The sequence below is a fragment of the Emydura macquarii genome, unplaced genomic scaffold (assembly GCF_026122565.2).
Source record: "Emydura macquarii macquarii isolate MOO-44397 ecotype Brisbane River unplaced genomic scaffold, CSIRO-AGI_Emac_v2 contig_2897, whole genome shotgun sequence".
In the NCBI taxonomy this organism is placed as follows: Eukaryota; Metazoa; Chordata; order Testudines; family Chelidae; genus Emydura; species Emydura macquarii.
This window is the reverse complement of record NW_027133034.1, coordinates 17,345,160-17,368,034: the sequence shown is the minus strand read 5'-3', so window position 1 is coordinate 17,368,034 and position 22,875 is coordinate 17,345,160. Positions and strand designations below refer to the sequence as shown.

The following is a 22,875-nucleotide window of genomic DNA, read 5'->3' as shown; positions in this document are numbered from 1 at the left end:
TTCACAAAGAACACTAAGGCTGTGATCACCAACCACAGGCAGTGAGAAGATACTAAGAGAAGGGCAGGGCAACTCCACCCTTTATACTCTTGCTTCACAGAAGGAGAAGCTTGATGTTGGATGGGGCCACCCCTATGGGTACCGGTAGGGAAAACTCTCCCACACCCCAGTGCACAAGGGACGCATGCACACACCTACAGGGTAATGGACATATGCAAGCACATGAAGAAGATGATTCCAGGCAGGCTTTCCAGGCAGACTCTCTGCAATATAGGTCAAACAGAAAGTGTTCTGAGTTTTCAAGAGCAAGGTACCTTGAAGAAAGTAAATTCAATCTTCTTCATTCATAACTACCTTGACTCTTGTTTGTCTGCATCTAACACCAGAAATGGAGGTGATGTAATCAAGGCAGTCTAAAGAAATGTGTTCCACATAGAGAGCCTGATTAACTGCTTTCAAAAGCAGAATGAAGGATTCACTTTTCTCTAGCTAATTATGGCTAATAATGAGTACACTAATTAAATGTGGCACTTCTCCAACTCCTTCAAAAACAATACCATTTTTATGTGCACTAGACTTCAAGAACTCCTGAAATCTGCACAAAAATCATTACCGATCTGCTTTTGAGCTAGTTTCTACCCTTTCGGTTAAAAGACAAGATATCTTGGCCCAGATCATTCCCTGGGGATCCATGGGTCCCTGCCTCTGAGGAACTCCAGGAAGGCAACCCACACTGTGGCATCACATTCTCTTCTCTCCAGTCTTCAGAGAGCTTTGTGTGGGTGTAGAAAGTAGATTCACAGTAGCGGGGCCTTTGGCATGTCCTCTCTCAGCACTATAGAACCTTCCACTGAGGGGAATTCCAGGAGCAGCAGCTGAGGGAAGCGAATCTCTGGCAGAGGTGCCAGGGAGCAGGAAAGAGTACTCAGATGACCATGGATGTAGTACAGAGGCACAGAGCTCCACTCACGATCTCAGGTGAACTGAATTCCGGGGCATGAACACCCTCACAATTTCCACAACAGGCAAATCTCCCCACTCCCCAGGGAAGAACTAGTAGCAAACTCACACAGAGGTAAATCCTCTGGGGCTTCCTTTTGCCTGCGCAGGCTTTTCCTGCAAAGGGGGACAACTTGGGCCATGATATTTAATTCTGCCCTCCTAAATCCATGCAGTTCTGAGCAGCTGAAGTCTCAACAACTAATCTAATGTGGCAAAAGCAGCACAAAGATGCCACTCTCTAGGAGGAAGATAGTAATTAGCAGGGGGGGCTGGCCAAGTCCTGGAGCCTGTATTTTCTCTGTACATTGAAGACACCACTCACCACAGGAATGATTATATCTTTAAAGATGGGCCAGTGAAGGAAAATCTGTCTCCAAACTCAGTGAAACAAGATCTAAACTACAGTATAAGTGGAACTGTAAATCAGACCACAGTTACCTTCATCTTAATTGCAGCACCATAGAGAAAGAATCAGTGGTTATTTTGCCCATGTATCATGCTGCATCTCTTTTTACTGTCCTATAGATGCTCATACTCTCTTTATTTATTTTTTAAGAATGGGGGAGAATCAGGAAATCACATTGCTAGCATAGTAAGAAAGAAGCAATTCAATACACTATTCCTGCCTGCATATTACATGCAAAGGCAGATATAGCAATATGAAGATAGTCCTGCAGATGCTTGATAAAGATAGTTTTGCATTTGTCATTAATGTATTATAGTATTAGCTAATGCTATCACTTGGCAGCTCACCTAATTTTCATGATGGTGTTGGATCTCTTTAAAAAAACTAGATCTGCTACAAATTAGGGCACAGGGAGAGTACTGTTGTAAAGAACAATGGCATCCACTGCTTAGATAGGAAAACTGTTACAGGTATGACATTCCTATTAGATCCATGTTATCCACCTGACAAACGAAAACTTTGAACGCTTCATCTTTTATTTCCCTAAATAAAATTAAACATTTGTATGAAAACCAATGCTATGAAAGGAAAAATTGCATTTTATCAACCATGAATGAACTCAAATAAGCAAAGCAATTCTGGGGAATACTAGTGAGTTGCTCAGTGATCCCAAATACTCAGATACCCAGGTTCTTAAAAAACATATCACAGCAAGAGAGAGAAGAAAAGAAGCTGATTAAGTCCTTCAGCAAAAAAATAAGAGCTTTCAGTAAATTAGGGGATGTAGCAGTAATTTATGTGGAAGGATTTAGTGAATGAAATGCAGTCCAATAAATCCTTAATAAGAAACTGGGGGAAAGACAAAAATGATACAGATAAAAAAAAAGTGATTAAATATAAGCCACTCATTGTCAACTGGAGCACAGTGAATCATATTAATTTAATAACGATAGATTGGAGGGGGAAGCCCTTCTAATATTCAAATAGGACATTTCTAATAATTATTAACCAATTTGTCTATGTTCAGTTTTACAAGATTTTAGGATTTGGTGCATCCAGAAGTTTTGCTTTGAGTTTTTTTGAAAGACTCCAATTCTTGCTCTTTTCCTCCCCACTTTGTCCCTAAATTATTTCCTTCTACCCACATCACTAACTTTACTCTCCAGTGCTGACAATTCAGCTTCTTACACAAGCACAGAATTCACTTAAAAATTTAAGGAAAAAGTGAGTTTCTTGGTTTCAGACAGATGACAGATAACCCTGAAAACATGAGCCAGTTCTAACCAGAAATTTGTTGGGGGCTTGCAACAATAGCTGTGGGAGGTGTGAATTTCCACTTCATCTCAATGGTAATTCAGATGCCTAATGATGATTATCTAAATGTCAACATTTGTAACTATTTCTCTGTTGACGGAAGCAGTTAAGAAAAGAAAGATGATCATGAGTCTTCTGAATGTGAAATTGCATTTGCCATGAGTGGGTGGTGCCTGGCAGAGTTCTACCCCAATTTACTTTCCCAGTAATCTGCTCCATAGAGGCAACAGACTAGAGGGAAGGAGGAGAACCTCGAGAGTAACCAAATGCCATGAACCCAGCTGGGCACTTGAGCCTTACTAATGGGAACTAAACCAAAAGAGCCTTGGACAGCCTAGTAGGGCATTTGAGCCCCCATTAACAGGGATCTGAGCTTACACAAGCATGCATGATCATATACACAATCTACTCATTTGAACTTTGAAAGTGAGTGGAGCTTGGTTTGTGGGAAGAGAATGGAAGAGTATCATTCTTTATTTTTCTATTCCCAATTCAGCCCCTACTTGGCCTGCTACCCTGCCTAACGCTAATTAAGTGCAGTGTCCAAAGGAGCTGCTCCTACCAGAACGAATATTCAACCCAGACTCAAAATCAGTAAGGAATGTACAAGGGGAGCAGGGGGCGTTGGGAGAGAAATAGCAGGAAGGTGGATGAGAAAGCAAGAATCTGTTTCAGAGCAAAAAAAGATCCCTTTTAAGAAAGGGCCATCACCAACAAAACTGGATGCATCAGAGTTTTAAGTCTGTTGTGAAAAACAAAACTTTTCCTCTTCCTTGTTATTCATGGATCTTTTTCCAGAATAGTGGTGAATAAACATTTGCAAATGGACAAGCAAAAGAGCTTGTTTCACCCACCAACAGATGTTGGACCAATAAACGATATTACCTCACCCACCTTGTCTCTCAATCATATTCCGGAATACAAGTATGGAATTCAGGATATTTATTATAAAACAAGGAGACTAATTGTGAAGTCACTCTTCATTTGAAGAGACTGGGATTACTTTTCCAATTACTACAATAAGAATGCAGAGTACAAATAAAGGACATTTTAGAAAGAATTTAAATTTGATTAAAGGGACTTGACAGTGCTCTCTAGCTAAATCCTCTAGCATCAAAATGAGATTTCACAGTAAACTGCACAGATCTTCCTCTCATTCCTCAGATTAACTATTTTCAGTCGTACATTTAAATCATCAGTACTGGGTATCTGAGTTAATACTTCACTGAGATGAAGGGAGCAGCCCATACCACTCAACTATTGCTCCAGGCTCTTTGTGGATTCATCTCTGTATTGGTTACACTCGATTCACTTTTCTCCATCGCCACAACAGCTAGAGACTTATTTTTTTCAAAATGAAAGTTGAGGTTCTAGAAAACAATACAGTAGCTTCAGAGAGGTGCTAGTGGAGCATACTAGCCATTTTCAAGTCCTGATGACAAAAGCTGTTTTCCAAGTCTATACAGAAAACATTTGATATTTTGGAGAAAAGGGCACCTTTTGTTACCCAGCCACAGATTTAAGCAGTGCTTCTCAGCCATTTCATGCTGCTGACCAATTCTTCATATAAAAGTAAAGAGTTCTTCTCATGGGCACTATCCTCCCAATTTACACCTTCCTGATTATAGTAATGTAATTAAGCATTAGTTTAGTTAAGACAGAAGATGAAAACAAATTTACCTTAATGGGATGAATACAACTGCCCGGTTATATTATCTCATTTTGTATGTTTATCTTCCCATGTTACCTGCAGTCTGTTGGCCATTAATTTGATCACAATTCAATTTTCACCACAGAAACATTTGATCAAAAAACCCATACATCGTCTGTTCTAAGCACAGAAGCTTAAAAAAGCTCTCTAACTGGTTAAACAAGCTTTTGAAAACCATTAAGAGTCCTGCACTGGACAAGGAGCAGTGTGCTGCCGTTTAGAGACTGACAGCTACTGCAGTGGTACAACACAGGCTTCTCTGTAGACCAGCTGGAAGTACTCTGCACCCCAGTCTGCGACATTCAAAACCTTTGCAAGAATGGTCATCCTTTAGCTATATACATGCAGACAGTGGAGAAGAGTAATTGTTGGGCTATTTCAGAAGTGCATGGGTTCACACAACATTTGCATCTGATGCACATACTAAGCTATAGCAATATACAAAATATGGATTTAGAAAAAAACAAAGTCACATATGCTATACTCAACGCAGTCCCTTCTCTACCTCTTATTGTGAGCACAAGTTTCAGGGCATTATCATTAGAAAAAGGAGCCACACGGTTTTTACTAAGGCTAGGTCTACACTATAAACCCTACAGCGGCACAGCTGTACCACTGCAGCTGCACTGCAGTAAGGTCTCCCGTGTAGCCACTCCATGCCAATGGGAGAGGGCTCTCCTGCCAGCATAATTAACCCCCCTCCGCCTCCCAACAAACAGCTGTAGCTCTGTCAGGGGGACAGCATCTCCCACCGTCATAGCGCTGTCCACACTGGCACTTTTGTTGGTGAAACTTATGTCAGTCAGGGATGTGTTTTTTCACACCCTCAGCCGACAAACGTGCTAATGTAGACAAATCCTTAAGCTACAGAGACACTAGAGTTTACAGCTGCACAGCTGCAGCTCTACAGCTGTTCCACTGTAAGGTTTGTAGTGCAGACATAGCCTTAGGCTCGGTCTATACTAGAGACTTTTGTTGACCAAAGTCAGCTTTTTGCACCAAAACAGGGGTGGTGTATACACTGCAATCACCTCCCCCCATCCTCCCACCCCCCACCCGCCAACCCAATTCCCGATTTCGCAACAAAATAAAACCACCTCAATGAAAGGAATAATGATTTTTGCGCAAAACTTTTAGCAACAAAGGTCAGTGTAGATACCGCGCTTGGTTATGTTGCGGTTAATGGCCTCCAGGAAGTGTCCCACAATGCCCATCCTGACTGCTCTGGCCTTCAATTTGAACTCCGCTGCCCTGCAGCCATCGGCTCCCCTCACTTTAAACTTGCAGAAATTTTTGAAATTCCACTTCCTGCTTGGTCAGCTTGGAGAGCTCACATCTCATCTTCCCAGCTGTCCATGGCGGCGCCGCGCACCAAACACTCTCCCACTTGGAGCACACCGGAGCTTCTGGATCTGATCTGCATTTGGGGAGAGGAGGCTGTGCAGTCCCACCTCTTCTCCAGCCAAAAGAACTATAATACCTATGGACAGATTTCTCATTTCATGGCAGAGAAGGGCTGTGAATGGGACACACTGAAAATCAAGGAGTTGTCGCCAGGGTACCAAAAGGCTAGGGAGTCAAACCGTCACTCTGGTGCAAAGCCAAAAACCTGCCTCTTCTGTAAGGAGCTGGAAGCCATCCTCAGCAGTAACCTCACCTCTACCACCAAGAGGCCCATGGATACCTCCAAGACCCAGAAGCAGCAGACACTGAAGTCACCACTGATGAAGTCATGGACAAGGAGGTCAAGTTGAAGGATGATGCGGATCAGGGGACCGGGTCATTTGCTGACATGAAAAGCCACGACCTCTTCTCTATCTAGGAAGCTTCGAGCCAGTCTCAGCCCTCCAGATCTGGAGTGCAGGATGCAGGGAAGGGGAATTTGGTTAAGTGACATTTTTTGAGCTGATGCTGCTTAGTTACATGAGATACTGCTGTCCTTTGCTTTGCTGCATTATACAGCTGGTTGAAGGGTTAGAAATGCACAGGAGTAGCTGTGTTTCCATATGCCTCCCATTCCCCTATTCAGCTAGGCAGTGTGGCAGAAAAGTGTGTAAATGCACACCGAGATTTCATGGGAATCCTCCAGCGAGGTCTCTAGGAAACTTTCCTGGAGGTAGTGGCTAGGGCCGGATTAATGCAGAGGGTTTAGGGGCTGCAGCCCAGGGTCCCGGGCTAAGGGGGACCCTGCCACCCCGCAAAAATAAATCCAGCCCCGTCCCGGATCACCACGCCACAGCGCTGCCCTGCTCCTGGGCGGGACGGTCTGCCCCCACCCAGTCCCAGAGCACCACAGCTACTGAATGCTCCCAGCCCCTGGTGCTGGCCCGCCTTGCATTCAGGCTGGCTGGTCTGCCTGACCCAGGCCAGCCTGAGTTCCAGCCCCTGGCCTGGACTCAGCACCGCTGTGCCAGCCCGTGCCGTGGTGCCACCCCACAGCACCGCCTGCCCGCCCCAGCACTGACTGCCAGCCCCGCCCTCCCCAGCCCCATCCCCCGCTGGCCAGCCCTGGCCCACTCACTGCTGGGGATAGAGTGGCTGTCAGCCCAGCCTGCCCCAGTGGAAGGCAGCATCACGACCCACTCCGGCCCTGAGCTGAGTGTCCACCCCAGCTGGGCACTGGGTGGTGGCTGCGGGGGGAGGGCCCCACAAAATCTCACAGCCCCGGGCCTGCAGGAGCATTAATCCGGCCCTGGTAGTCATTAATCCGCTGCTGGAGATGCCTTGGCAAAGCTGCTTTGTTTCTTCCCCTATTATAGGAAAATTTCCCATGCCAATCATCAATCACTTGTACAGGGACCAAAATGGCACACAGGCGAGCAACACAGGGACCCGGTTTGAAGCTGCTCCCATACAGAAGATGCACCCTAGAATCCCTGCTTACTCTCAGAAGTGAGATATCAGTTTCTATGGCCCCCACCTGTGGACAATGGTGGCAAAATTTGAAATTTTGTCCCTATCTACCTGCATCAATACCCCAAACAATCACCCAAAACCTTTTCCCCAGCTTGAGTATCCCCTCTCCCTGGGCACAACTTACCCTGCCCTGGGCAATCGTCAAGCTGTGCGCCTGCCAGGGGACAGTGAGAAAGAGGTGCATTTTACAGCAATGCATCAATGCTGTTATTGCGCTCACAATCATGCCTCTATTCATTGTTTATTGTGCTTCTACAGCTGTGCCCTTGAGGGGAGACCTATTCACACCTGCCGAGCTTCTGCGGCTGATAAGAAAACGACCACAGAGACGCAAAGAGGAGATGTTCCAAGAACTCCTCCAGTCCTCTGAGGCAGAAAAGAAAGAAGAAAGGGCAGGGAGACACACTGTGTCTGAAAATCAGAAAATTGATAGGCAGGAGAGGACGGAAAATCAGGAGCAACTGACAGCAGCCTCCCCCTGCCTCTGCTCCTCTCCAAAGGGTCCCCAACCCCCAATACCTGCCCAGGGCTGCCTGTGTGAGGCGCTGGGATCCCCACCGCTGCCCAGCCCCGCTTTCAGCCCGACACCCTTCACCCAGCATGCCCCCCCAAACTCCGCCTATGGTGCCCCTCAGGATCCATCTTGTGCCCCCCACTTTGAGAACTTCTGCCATAGAGAAGTACCTCTTTCCATTGATGTACTCCATTGCAAGATAGTCCAGGGCCAATATTGGGATATGCGTGCCATCTATCACCCCGCCACAGTTAGGGAATTCCATCGCTGTGAAGCCATCTCCTATTTCACACACATTTCCAAGACTCACAGTCCTTCATAGCAGAACGTGATTAATAGATCTGCACACTTGCGATAACACAGCTACCACGATGGACTTCCCGACTCCAAACTGATTAGTGACCAACCAGTAGCAATCTGGAGTTGCCAGCTTCCACATGGCGATCGCTTCACACTTCTCCACCGAAAGGGCAGCTCTTTTGGTGTCCTTGCACTGCAGGGCAGGGGTGAGCCCCACACAGAGTTCCATGAAGGTGGCTTTGCGCATTCTAAAGTTCTGCAGCCACTGCTTGCCAAGCCAGATCTGCATAACCATGCAATGCCATGACTCAGTGCTTGTTTCATGTGCCCCAAAGCAGCAATGCACTGTGTGCAGATGCTCTGTAAATGCAAACAGTAATCTGGCATTGCTCATTTGCATGGCACGCAGCAGCTCAGGTGCCTCAGATTTCAGTTCCAATTGGGAGCTCATGATATACTGCATGACCAGCTGTGATTTGTTCAGAACACTAACAACAGTGGAGAGAAATGCAGGATCCATCTTTTCACATAGAGATGGCAGGTGCACAGTAAACTGGGGCTATTGGAAAATGCCACAAAACGCAGTCAGAAACCCATGGAATGATGGGACAGAAGTCACTGCATCATGGGATGTTAAGCCTGCACGCATGATGCACTGCGATCCTCTCCGCCTTCCCACAACTCCTAGCAGCACAAGGTGGCGAGTTGCACAGTGGGATAGCTGCCCACAGTGCACTGCTCTCACTGTCGATGCTACAACACCAATAGTGGACTCACTTTGGTGACACAAGTGCTGTGTGGACAGGCACAAGCATTATAATTACAGTGCTTTTTGATCATCGCTGTAAGTTGCATCCACAAAATTTTGTAGTGTAGACAAGACCTCAGTCAGGTTTGATATCATACTGGGATAGGCACGGGCCTCCACAAACCCAAATGAAATAAAAGATTTTCACTTCATTTTGAAGCTCTTGTGAAATACTTAATGAATAACAAGGTTACTAACCAGTAAGTGATGTTCTTGGAGATGTGGTGCTCATGTCCATTCCACTATAGATGAATGCACGCCACCGTGCACGATTCCTGGAACCTTTTTTCCCCTTAGCATACCTCGTAGGACCAGCTCTGGCACCCCCTGGAGTCCCGCACGCATACCGCAATATACGAGGCACTGCCGGCCCTATGCCCCCTCAGTCCCTTCTTTCTGTCAACTCCGGCAGCGGAGACAGGGGGTGGGTTGTGGAATGGACATAAGCAACACATCTCCAAGAACATCACTTACTGGTAAGTAACCTTGTTTTCTTCTTCGAGTGCTTGCTCATGTCCATTCCACTATAGCTGACTAACAAGCAATACCCTGGAGGTGGGTAGGAGTTACCGGTGAGCTGTCCTCTGTACGTCTCTGCCGAATCCCGCGTCCTCTCTCACCTGTTGGACGATGGCGTAGTGGGAAATGAAGGTATGCACGGACGACCAGGTGGCGGCTTTGCAGATGTCCTGCAGGGGCGCTCTCTCCAGGAAGGCTGTAGACGAGGCTTGAGCTCTGGTTGAGTGCACTGTGATGGTTCCCGGAAGCGGCACCGTCACCTGCTTGTAGCAGAACTTGATGCACAATGTAATCCATGAGCAGATGAGCTGGGTAGAGACAGCTGAGCCTTTCATCCGATCCGCCACTGCAACAAAGTGCTGCATCAATTTCCGGAACGGCTTTGAACGCTCAATGTAGAAGGCCAGGGCTCATCTCACATCCAGCAAATGCTATCTCCTCTCCTCCTCTAAACCATGGGAAAAAACACGGGGAGAAAAATATCTTGGTTATAATGAAATTGGGAAACCACCTTGGGCAGGAAGGCTGGATGCGGCCTCAACTGCACCTTATCCTTATAGAATACTGTATAAGGGGGCTCTGAGGTCAAGGCCCTCCTAGCTGAGGTAATGGCCACCAGGAAGGCTAATTTCCATGAAAGCATGAGCAGAGGGCATGAAGCCATCGGTTCAAAGGGGGGCCCCCATGAGTCTTGAGAGGACCAGGTTGAGATCCCAGGGAGGCACCAGATCGTGGACCTGCGGATAGAGCCTCTCCACCCCCTTGAAGAACCTGACCGACATGGGATGGGAGAACAGTGATCTCCCCTCTAATAGCTGATGGAAGGCTGAAATGGCCGCCAGGCGAACCTTCAACGAGGCCAGCAGCAGACCCTGAAGCTTTAGCTGGAGCAGGTACTCCAGGATTGCCTGTATAGGTGAGACACTGGGCAGGATACCCTGGGACTCCCCCCAACACGTAAACTGCCTCCACTTAACCCAATACACAATCTGTGTAGAAGGCTTCCTGCTGCCAAGCAGAACTTGCTGGACCTGCACTGAGAAGGCTCTCTCTCCCTCCGTCAGCCACAAAGCCTCCAGGCCGTGAGGTGCAGGGATTCCAGGTCCGGGTGCAACAGGCAACCGTGGTCCTGGGATAGAAGGTCGTGTCGCCTTGGGAGCTCCATGGGCGGGGCGATCGAAAGCTCCAGCAGCATGCTGAACCAGTGCTGTCTCAGTCAGACTAGAGCAATGAGTATGACGACCGCCCTGTCCCTCTTGATTTTCAGTAGGACCTTGGGCAGGAGCGGAATGGGCGGGAACGCATACATGAACGTCCCCGTCCAGTCAATGAGGAACGTGTTGGAAATTGACCCGGTCTCACGACCCCGCAGCGAGCAGAACCTCGGGCATTTCGCGTTCCGGGGCGACATGAATAGGTCCACCCCACTTTTGGAAGATCGTAGTCACTACCTCCGCGTGCACCGACCAGGCATGGCAGGGTAGAAACGACCTGCTGTGGCGATCCGCCTCATCGTTCCTCACTCCCAGGAGGTGAGAGGCAGTCAAGTGGAAGTCGTGCCTCACAGCAAAGTCCCACAGATGTGTAGCTTCCTCGCAGAGAGCCGAGGACCGCGCCCCCTCCCTGCCTCTTTATGTAAAACATAGCTGCGGTGTTGTCCGTCAGCACCTGCACCACTCTACCTGTCAGGAATCGGAGGAACACCCTGCACGCTAGGCAAATAGCCCTCAGCTCCTTCACACTGATGGGCAGGCGCCTGTCCTCCCCCGACCAGAGCCCGAGTGCTCAGGTTGGCGCCGATGTAGGCTCCCCATCGGAGGCGTCAGAGGTTAGGGGGACCGACGGGACCAGTTCCCTAAACGGAATGCCCTTCAACACTGCCCTGGGAGACGTCCACCAGTCTAGGGAGGCTAGGACGGGCGGGGGAACTGTGACCACCCAATTCAGTGGGTGTCTGCTTGACCCATACACCGACGCCAACCACACCTGAAGCGGCCTGAGCCTCAGGAGAGCTAGTCTCACTGCATACGTGCAGGCTGCCATGTGGCCTAACAGCTGTAGGCAGTGCCTGGCTGTTGTTGTGGGGCATTGGTGCAGCTGGGAGATGATAGAGACCATCGCCTCGAAACGTGGCTGAGGCAGGAAGGCTCTGGCCTGGGAAGCATCCAGGGTGGCCCCAATGAATTCTATGCATTTCACTGGGGTTAGTGTGGACTCTGTTCGTTTATGAGTAGTCCCAGTCTGTTTGCACGTGGAGCAAGTGAGGGTCACATTTTCCTGCACTTGGGACCTGGACCTGCCCCTGATCAGCCAATCGTCCAGATAAGGGAAGATTTGTACACCCTTTCGCCTCAGGTGGGCCACCACTACTGCCATGCATTTGGTGAACACCCTTGGAGCCGAAGATAGGCCAAAGGGCAGGGCTGTAAATTGGTAGTGGGAGCCAGCCACCGTGAAGTGGAAGAAGTGCCTGTGGCTGGGGAGGATGGACACATGGAAGTATGCGTCCTTGAGACCCAGGGCAGCATACCAGTCTCTTAGATCCAGGGAAGGGATTATGGAGGCTAGGGAAACCATGCGAAACCTGAGTCGTTTGACATATTTGTTAAGACGACACAGGTCTAATATGGTCTCAGACCCCCCTTCGCCTTGGGGATGAGGAAGTACCTCAAATAGAACCCCTTTCCCTTTCTGCCTTGAGGAACCATAACCACTGCTCCTATGTTGAGGAGGGTGTCCACCTCCTGCAAGAGAAGTTGCTTGTGAGAGGGGTCCCTGAAGAGGGACGGGGCAGGGTTGTTGGGGCTAGAGGTAAATTGTATGGGGTAGCCCTCAGAGACTATCCTGAGGACCCAATGGTCCAAAGTGATCTTTGCCCATTCGGGATAGAAGGCCTTAACCTATTTAGGAAGGGGCGGGGTGGATCAGGGAAAGCAGTAAGGGCACCACCCTTGGGCACACCATCAAAACTGCCTCCTACGATTGCCTGACGCCCTGGGGAGCCACTACCAGGGGGCAGAGAACAAGCTGGGGGGCTGATTCCATCTTCTAAACCCCCTATTTCTGTCCCTATTTCTGTAGGGTTGAAAGGGCCTAGGCAGAGGCCTTGGTTGCTGCTGCGTCTGGGGCCGTGACTGCCGCCTGGAAGCCTGGGGTGTGTACAGGCCCAGGGAGCGAAGCGTGGCCCTGGAGTCCTTCAGACCCTGCAGCTTCGCATTGGTCTGATCAGAGAAGAGGGCCAACCCATCGAAGGGGAGGTCCTGGATTGATTGCTGCACCTCCTGGGACAGGCCTGAGGATTGCAGCCACGAGCACCTCCTCAAGGAAAAGGCGGAGGCTATAGCCCTACCCGCTGAGTCAGCAGCGTCACTGGACATTTGAAGCACTGCCCTAGCCACTGTGATTCCTTCATCCAGGATGGTGGTGAAGTCTGCGTCCTGGTCCCGAGGCAGGGCCTCAGCAAACCACCTGAGGGAGTTCCACAAATTAAAATTATATCTCCCCAGGAGGACCTGCTGCTTGGCAATCCTGAACTGCAGGGCTGCCGTGGAATCAATTTTTCTCCCAAACAAATCCAGCTTTTTGTTGTCTTTGTTCTTGGGAGTGGAACCAGGCTGACCTTGCCTGTCCCACTGGTTGGTTGCGTCCACCAACAGGGTTCCCGGGGCCAGGTGAGTGAACAGATACTCGAACCCTTCGACTGGGACATAATGCTTTTTCTCAGCCTCCTTCAACGTAGGGGTGACTGAGGAAGGGGTTTGCCACAGGGCCTTTACAATTTTGAGGACCCTATCGTGGACCGCTAGGGCCACTCTCGCTGGGGCAGCCGCTGCCAGCACATTGAAGAGGGTATCATTGGCCTCCACGATTCCTTGACCTCCAGCCCCAAGTTAGAGGCCACCCTCTTGAGCAGCTCCTGGTGTGCCCTGAAATCCTCCAGTGGTGTCATGTGGTCCCGGGAGACTGCCTCGTCCGGGGAGGAGGAAGAGGACTGCTGAGGTGCATCCTGCGGGTGCTCCCCTGCCTGCCGAAGGTCCCTCCATGGAGTCCGACTCCTCGTCCGAGAAGCGGTGTCTATGGGCCTTCTCCTGTGCCGAGGGCACAGACTACACCCCCGCTGCCAGGATGGATTGGGGCCCCGGTCCCATCTGGATGCCCCATAGGGCTCAATAAAGCCATTGTTGCAGCCATTGTCCCTAGTGCCAAACCGGGGCTTACTGTGCCACCTGCTGTGACACATTGTGGGGGCCCTGGCTGTCCTGACGACTGTCCCCCCTGTGACCCCAAGCCCCTAGACCGGCGGTGCCGTGGCCATCCTCGGTCCCGGATGCTGTGCCGTGCTGGGGATCATCCTCTCGATGCCTCTGACGTGGAGGACGATGAGGACCACCTCCGTCACCGCGAGTAGTGCCAACAGATAGAGGCGCGCTACGAAGAACTCTCGGTACCGGAGCGCCATCTTGGTACCAAGGACTTCCACTGCCACTTGCCCCTTGGTGATCAAGACCGGAGCCACTCCGAACTCCACGGTGCCAAGCCTGACTCCAGCAACCGGGTTCTGCATCGGGGACTGCGCGATGCAGGGTCCTCGTATGGTGACCGGGTTCTGCGCCGCCTTGGTGCAGGTGAACTCCTCGGTGCCTGGGATGTGGAGCAGGAGGTGTCTGCCAGGTGGCGCTCAGACCTCAACCGGTGCCATCTCTTGGCCTGCGCTGCCTCCGGTGCTGGGGACCGACGTCGGCACCAAGAGGGAGACTCCACATCCTGAGTCGAAGCAGGCCGGCTCGATGCTGCCGACCTGGAGCAATTGCTGGGGGAGCGTCCTCGCTCTACCCCTGGTGGCCATCTGGTGGGAGATCTTGCTCCCCATATCGGGGATCTCCACCGCCCTTCACGGTGACCCAATGCGGACTTGACCCGAGACACCGGCCCCTTCTCCCTTGGTGGGGACGGGGGGGCGGAGGTGGCGTTGGCAAGGCCAACAAGGCTCTTGCCACCTGAAAATCCTCCGGTGTCGACGGCATTGGCAGGGGCACTCTCCCACTTCCAGGAGTCAGGGGAGGCTTCCTGTTCGGAGATGCAGGCACCGGAGAAGATTCAACGGGCCATTACCGGTGCATCTTCGCACTCGAAGCTGCCCATACCAACAGTGCAGGGGAGTGTCCGCACTCCGCGTGCTGTCTCTTCTTCTTCGGCACCAGGGATGTTGCTCGGTGCCGAGTCGATCCTGGTGCCAGCAATGCACTCTGCACCGAGGTGACACTTGGTGTCGAGGTGGAGCGGGATGGCTCGGACACCAGGCGGAGAGCTGCCTGCATAAGCAGGGCTTTTAACCGGATCTCACGGTCCTTCTGAGTGCACGGTTTAAAAGTCCTGCAGATCTTACATTTGTCTTTCCTGTGCTCTTCCCCCGGGCAGTTAAGGCACCTATCATGGGGGTCGCTGAGCAGGAAAGCCTTCCTGCAGGAGGCACAGGGCTTAAAACCACACGACTGGGGGAGGTGGGCATGGCCCAGCCACCCTAAGTCCCTCATGGACTTCTTATCTAACTACACTTAACTACTTAAAACTAACTAAAGTACTTCAAATAACAAAAAGAGTTCAAACAAGGGGAATAGTATTTGCAGAGAGCAAGGCTAGTTCCAGCAACCCTCATGGACAGAAAGAAGGAACTGAGGGGGCGTAGGGCCAGCACTGCCTCATGTACCGCGGCATGCGCATGGGACTCCAGGGGGCACCAGAGCTGGGCCTATGGGGTCTGCTAAGGGGAAAAAAGTTCCAGGAACCGTGGCATGCACTCACCTATAGTGGAATGGACATGAGCAAATCACTCAAAGAAGAAATACTGGTTACACTCAATGAAATATAATTGAAAGATCATTTGCTAAACTATGCAACAGTTTTCCTGAGAGCATACCCATTTAGCAGTGCATAGTTATATTCCCATCCTGCTCAATTTCCCGGGTAATTACTTGAACCAGTATTCAGATGCCCAAAGAATTTTCTCTTTTCTTAAATGTATTGCCATGGTTCCTGACATTCTGGTACAGCCCTCACTTCCCACACAGTAGACACACACCCACTTTCTTACATCTTATTGTACTATGACCCAGCAGTTATTGCTTGTTTTAATTTTCCTATTTTTCTCCCTTTGGTCTTTCACCCAAAAAGCTTGCAGGGAGACAGAGCAAATCATTAGTGGGGGGGGGAAGGGAATCACATACAACCATAGGTGGCGAGTTATATGAGCCCGTGGTGCCCATGCTCCACCAAAATTGAGGAACCTGGGCCCAGCTCCACCAATATTTCTGTGCTGCTGAGGTGGGGGGCCAGCCTCAGTGGTGCTAGGTGTGCAGGGGCAGAGTGCAGCAGCCCCTAGCACACAGGACAGCACGGCTGTTCTGCCTCCCTCCAGCCACACTGCCACCTGGCCAGGAGCCATTCCAGCACTGGCCCTGCCCCCAAGAAGTACAGAACAGCTGTTCCCCCATCCCAGCCCCGCCCCTTCCCTCTGCCCCTTTCTCAGATGGGCCCAGTGCCCCGGCCAGGAGCTGCTCCTGGCCCCAAATAGTGCCGTGTGGCAGCTGCTCCCCCTTCCCAGTCCCACCCTCTCCAACGTGACGTGGGCAGGATTGGGCACCACCAAAAATTATACAAACCTGGAGCCCATGCGTATACCTCCTCGCCACCCAGGTTAAACAAGCATGGCACACTTATCTTACTGAAGTGTTACACCCATAGCATTTCAACCTCATATACATCATTTAGACATTCATCTCAGTTTTAGTGGCAACCTGCTCTGCCTGTGTGTGTATTGTTCCTACAGTGTTCAGAAAACCGTGAAGAGGTTTGTTCTTGATGAGCTATTAAAGACTGGATGTGCTAAACAAATCTCTCTTCATAGCCCCCTTATACAGACTGCCACATTCAGTGAAGCTAGTTGGTGAATGTAGCTTAAGCATTACTACATATTCACATTCAGGAAAGAGACTGATGGAAATACTTTCATTAGCAAAAAAAAAAAAAAAAAAAAACCACCACAGAGATGATGTTACATGCTATAACTTTATTGCGTGAGCATTGTTGAAAACTTGTATTGCCCTTTACAGAAAAGGGTGATTGAACATGTTAACAGTAGTTGAATTCCTGGGCAATGTATTAAATCTATGCAGGGGATCATTTCCACAAAGAATGGCAATTTCTTGCTGCAACTTAGCCAGGAGGCCAGCCCAACTGACGTCCACCAAGAACATGAAGATGTACATGATAGACAGACTGTCCACCTTCTGGCCCTTCGTTCACAACCATTCGGAATCCCTTAGTCAGACCCAATTCAGCAGCACACTTCTTGCCAACAATCATTAAATGCCCAAGAAGCTGAAAGGATTAAAAGGGAAGGGAGAGAGAGAAACCAACAGAAACAATTGTTAAACTGTTTGTTCTTCAAATTGCTATCAGTTATGTGGAATAACTGGCAAAAAATCCTCCAAGTAAATTTTAAACACTATAGTGAAAGATGAAATGCATATAAGGTAGAGAACCTGGTTTATAAAATGGCTTTTTTGTTAAAAAAAAAAATAAAAAATAAGTGGACTTTAAGACTTCCATTGGCTGGAACTTCCTCTCAGGATTAGGCCCCTTTCAGTCCTTAGGCAATGAAGAGAAATCCAATTTAAAAAAAAAAAAAAAGTTGGCTTATCTAGTGTATGTTCACAAAGTCTTAGGTCCTGATTTTCAAAAGGGCTGAGCCCTTCTTGTTTTCAGGAACTTCTTGCCAACCCCAACACCACCCCCGTCCCAACATAAGTTGCCACAAACCCTTATTTTCCACACTAGAATAAGTATCATCTAATGGAGAAGGATGTACATTAGAATACATTTCAAAACAAAAGCAGTGTTTCTGCACTTAAGTCATGTATTTCTAAGCTACATAATATTTTTCATTGACTATTAGTTATTTGTACTGCAACAGCAGCCAAGATGCAACAAATACTGTTCAAATTCCTAAAGAAGAAAGTCAGCCCCTCCACCAAAGAGCTGGCATTCTAGCAACTACAAAAGTTTAAAAAAAGAAAAAGTTACTGCTCTAAGGAGACTACAATCCACAACAACCATAAGTTAGCAAATGTAGTGCTGAGCCATGGTTCCAGAAAAGTTGAAAGAGCCTGTAGCTCTTTGTTTTTTTGTTCCTGACTGCACTCCCTGCACCACATTCTGCTCAAGTGTCAGTAACTTCCTAATACTAAATACACCACACTTGCATGATACACCTGAACAAATTTCACATTTGGACTTTCATTTTAAAATAAAGTCACTCATCCCCCAATACACCACTTTAAGTTAGTAAGCATTAACAACCATGTTGTCTTAGGAGAAGCACTGGAACAAATTATCTAGGGAGATTGTGGAATCGCCATCAATGGAGGTTTTTAAGAACAGGTTAGACAAACACACACCTGCTGGGATGGTCTTGATAATGCTTAGTTCTGCCTCAGTGAGGAGATTGGACTAGATGATCCAGTCCTACATTTCTGTATTATAATGCGCCACCAGGAGACAAATTTTGATAAGGCATTTCTCTAGTTGCGTGACCAACAAGTCACAGTGGAAAGTTACACCTGGTGCTAATGCAAAGCTGACAATGTTCCTCTATTGTCTCTTCTTTCTTTGCATCTATCTCCCTTCCAAGGTTTTGTTTGGGTTTTTTTATTTTTTGGCAGACTTGTACCACCAGTACAAGATTGCTGTAACTTACTCAACAAAAATTGTGGCAGAACCAATTACAGGGTACATCTACCAGTGAACATTTTAGAGGAAGACACCCTGTCATAGTCCTAGTTCACCCGATCTCAGAGTAGCTAATGAATTATTAAGAATGCCACTGTATCTTGTGAGTCTGTGTTTTGGTCATTTTGTATTTTAACTTTCATAGCTTTTGTTTTAAAGCTAAGTTGTAATAACATTTAAACTTGGAGTTAAAGGCACCATGGATATGTATGAAAAGAAGACAAGATCCATGCCCTAAAGAACAAATAGTTTTCATATGTTATAATGGTAGATTACTACATATGAATTCTATCTATATTTAATGTAATAAACTTCCACAATACTTACAGATTCATCTGAATCGTCTGCTTCAGATAACTGGACAATTGGCTTCTTAGGAACCACTAGGAAATGCGTTGGAGCTTGGGGTGAAATGTCATGGAACGCAAGGCACTAGAGAAAGATATGATTAAGAGCTGAAGCACTAACTCTTCAGAGGAAAATAAGCCATATATATAAATCAGAACATCTCATTACTACTCACTCTCCTACTAGTACATATTAAAGTTGAGATGGTAACTTCAATAACTTTCCAAAATTAGCACTGATTACTTGGTATCACTGAATCATTTATCCCTTAAAATGTAGTTAGCAGTAAGAGGAAAATACCCACATGCAGAGTCCTACAAAGAACATCGGTTGGTTTATTTTCAGAAATTACATAAGAACAGCCATACTGAGTGAGACCAATGGTCCATCTAACCCAATATTGTCATCCGACAGTGGCCAATGCCAGCTGCTTCAGAGGGAATGAACAAAACAGGTAATTATCAAGTGATCCATCCTGTCAGCCATTCCCAGCCTCTGGCAAACAGTAATCCCTGCCTATCCTGGTTAATAGTCACTGATGGGCCTATCCTCCATGAACCTACCTAGTTCTTTTTTTGAACCCCGTTATAGTCTTGGCCTTCACAACATCCTCTGTAAAGGAGTTCCACAAGTTGACTGTGCATTGTGTGAAGAAATACTTCCTTTTGTTCATTATAAACCTGCTGCCTATTAATTTCATTTGGTGACCTCTAATTTTTGTGTTGTGGAGAAAGTAAATGAAGTGTTGTTTACTTCTTCTCATACCAGTCATGATTTTATAGCCCTCTATCATAACCCCCTTAGTTGTCTCTTTTTCCAAGCTGATTAATCTCTCCTCATATGAAAGTTTTTCCATAACCCTAATCGTTTTAGTTGCCCCCCGCCTTTTTTTTTTTTTTTTAAATAAACTTTTCCAATCCCAATATATTTCTAATACTTACAACTATTTCTATAGCATTCTAAATAATAAAAAGCTAATTTTCAGGCAATGAACCTTGCAATTTATTCTTTTTATGTTGTACCTAATAGTTAGTAGAATTAGTTATGTACATTCATATCAAAGAGCAAATATAGCACTATAATTTGCTACTGTTCTATGTATTTTTAAAAACTAAGTATTATAACAGATATCACATGAACAGAATACTTGTCATTGAAACATAGCTGACATCTTTATTTTCCACGTCTTAGGAACTGCCATTCCAAACCTAAACAGTGGCCAAACTAGTCCAGTATCCTATCTGTCACCAGACAATGACAGACACTTCAGAGAAGAGACCCCCCCACAGAATAACCTACTCAGAGAGTACTTAAGCCCTTAGGATATGTCTACACAGTAGCTGGCAGAGTGCTTATTAGCACAGGTACACAGCCATATGCTAGCTCTGCTTGAGCTAGTGCACTAAAAATAGCAGTAGTTTGGACTAGCTTCCTGAGTATATTCCCAGGCTGGATTGTATTCAGGTTGCTAGCCCAACCCGCCACAGCCACTGTTTTTAGCACACTAATTCAAGCAGAGCTAATACACATCTGTCTAGCTGCTATATAAACATGACCTTACTGCTTGGATTATGCCCTGAGGATTAATATCCCTTAAAATACATTTGTTTTAAATTCTAACATCTAATAAGCTCTGACTGCAACAATATCTTGTGGAGATGAGTTCCACTGGTTAATGGTGCAGAATATAAAAAAGTATTCCCTTTTACCAGTTTTAAGTTCATTGCTTTTCTAGTCCATCGAGGGGACTCTTGACTTTGTATTAAAAGTAATGGTAAACAGGGGTCTCTCTCCCCTTCCCCCCCCCTTTACTTTCTCCAACCTATTCATTTTGTAACACGTCCTCTCTTAGGTCACCTTTTATACAGCCGACACCTAATTTTACATCTCCCTTAATGCACTCGAATCCCTTTTACCTGGGTCCGGGGGCAGTTGGTGTTGTTTTCAAAAGGCCTTCTACACTTCTCTATTTATGCTCTAGCCTCTGGAAAGGGGGCTGTGGCCAAAAATAAACTATCTCTAGCATGATCCAGGGCTTTGCAGCACTGCTGCACCAGCATGGAAGCCGTGGAATTTGGAGGGCTGGGATCAAAACCAGGTTTTCCCTTTCCCCCTCTGAATTATTGTACAAAAATGTCCGACTCCTAGTCGACGGGCGTAGCGACACCGTCCCGCAAGGAGATCGGGGGGAAGCAGGGTTTAAGGCCACTGCCCTAGGGGAGGCAGAAGACTTTGCCCTTTCCAGCAGCGAGTCTGTGGTGACTTTACACAGAAGCAACCGGGCATTTGATGCATTTCTCCCCGCCCCCGCCGACTCGGCTTCCGCTCTTCTGGCAGCGAGTGAGCCGTTCGCGCTTAGTTACAGGACACGAGGGAGAGCGCTTAGCCAGCACATGGAGCCTCACACCCCGTCCCCGGCCCCTCCCCCTCCAGCCGCAGGAGTCTCCAGTCCCGCGGCCTGTCAGGGAGCAGCCCCGCACTCCCAGCACACCCCCAGAGGAGCGGGGCACGCACGCGGCGCGCCCCGCTCCTGCCTCCTCCCACGCAGCGCGCGCACCGCCCGGGAGGGGAGCCTTCCCCACGGCGCGCGCTAGTCTGCCCCGCTGCCGCCTCCCCCTCCTCCAGCCGCCGGGCGGGGCGCGCGCAGCCGCCACCTGCTCGTCCTCGAAGATGATTTTGGCTGGGATCTCCTTGCGGATAATCTTCCCGAAGATGGTTTCCCCGCCGGGCCGAGCGGCCTGCGCTTTGCGGATCTCCTCGGCCATCCCTGTGCGCTCGGCCCCCTTGCAGCGGAGCCCGCGCGCCACGCCCTGCCAGGAGCTGCGTCTCTAACCCGCCCGCTCCCTGCTTCAGGGACCCAGCCGGCCGGCAGGCCTCAATCAACCCTCACGGGATTGGTGCTCTCGGCTGCCCATCACCCTCTCCCCGCCCTGCTGGGCACGGAGTTAAAGGCACAGGCTGCTGCATGCGGTGCTGTAGGGCTCTGTTGTTGCTGTTCACGTTGGCGGGTGAAATCTGCCCCCAAATGTAGGGGCTGGTCTTGCAGACATTTACTCCCATGTGCAATGTGGGGATCCTGATCCTGTTAAAACGTTTATATTGGCAGGGCAGGGTCAGGTCTTAGGTTTTCTTAAAATTAGCTTTTACCAAACAAATGTGAATAGTTCCAATAATTTGTTAAACTTTTTCAGTGGCTAGCACCCGCTGGGGTTTTTTTGTCTGACCAGTAGTGGCACATTCATTCTGTGACAAGGGAATGGCTTATTTAATTGTAGCCCTGGGATTATGTGCTGCTGTTTAACCTACAGTGACACTGCCGCTGATATCAATGGGAGAAGATCAAAAGTACAATGTGCAAAGGCCCCACTCCTGAATCTGACTCTACCTGAGTGGATCTGTGTGCTCATGCAGATCCCCCACTGATGTAAATGACTTCAGTGGGCTTATAGGCTTATTCACATGGTTTGTCCCCAAAGCCCTGACCCTGGACACACAAACGGAACAATCTGACCATGTATTGTTCTATGGAGTGTGGAGGGAAGATCCAGTAGTTTCTGTAGCTCCTGCTCCATAGAAGTAGATGGATGGTTTATATGCATATCTACCCGCCTACTGAGCCAATCCAACTGCCCTAACCCTTGCACGGCCCTCAAACATTCCCTGCATGTCCATAACTGCTGTAGATCAGCTGCCAGTGCCACTTTGCCATCTAACACTGCTCGGAACAGGCAGTACTGCTGTTAGTCGGCCTAGCAATGGGAAATCTGCACAGGAGATGGACACAAAATAGGGTTGCCAACAGGCCCTTATTACAAAGGACATCCCTTATTTTTTCATCTCTGTACAACAAGATCGGGAGTTGCTGAGTACTGCAAAAAGCAGCAAGAAATACCCTTGGCAAATGTAGATGAGTACTGAGTATTATTAATTATTATTATTACTATTAATCATATCATCATCATAATATTGGCAGGAGGGATGGGATGGGGGTGCTAAGAAAACGGTCCCTTATTTTTTAAATATAATGTTGGCAACCCTAGGTTCCCATCACTGCTAGCAGTGACAAGAAATTTTGAGAAAAATCAAACTTTTAGTTCTTTAGTCTTTCGGTCCATCTTCCAACCACAAAACTAGTCAAATGGACTACACTTCACTGAGATCAACAAACATAATCCATGCAGTGTTTCTAGGTGAAGCTGCTTTTGAAAGATGAAAAGTGAAAAAATATTAAAAAACATTCCAAAAGTTAA

General features: G+C 48.2%; 1 protein-coding gene across 1 annotated transcript; it reads right to left on the bottom strand.

Moving 5' to 3' along the window:
- Positions 1 to 16,536: 16,536 nt before the first annotated feature.
- HINT1 (histidine triad nucleotide binding protein 1) lies at positions 16,537 to 21,507 on the bottom strand. The gene is made up of 3 exons (XM_067568914.1): positions 21,280 to 21,507; positions 18,605 to 18,709; positions 16,537 to 16,867 (listed from the first exon to the last, which is right to left on the bottom strand). The coding sequence occupies exons 1-3, from the start codon at positions 21,388 to 21,390 to the stop codon at positions 16,703 to 16,705; spliced, it is 381 nt and encodes a 126-aa protein (XP_067425015.1). The 5' UTR covers positions 21,391 to 21,507; the 3' UTR covers positions 16,537 to 16,702.
- Between the last annotated feature and the right edge of the window lie 1,368 nt (positions 21,508 to 22,875).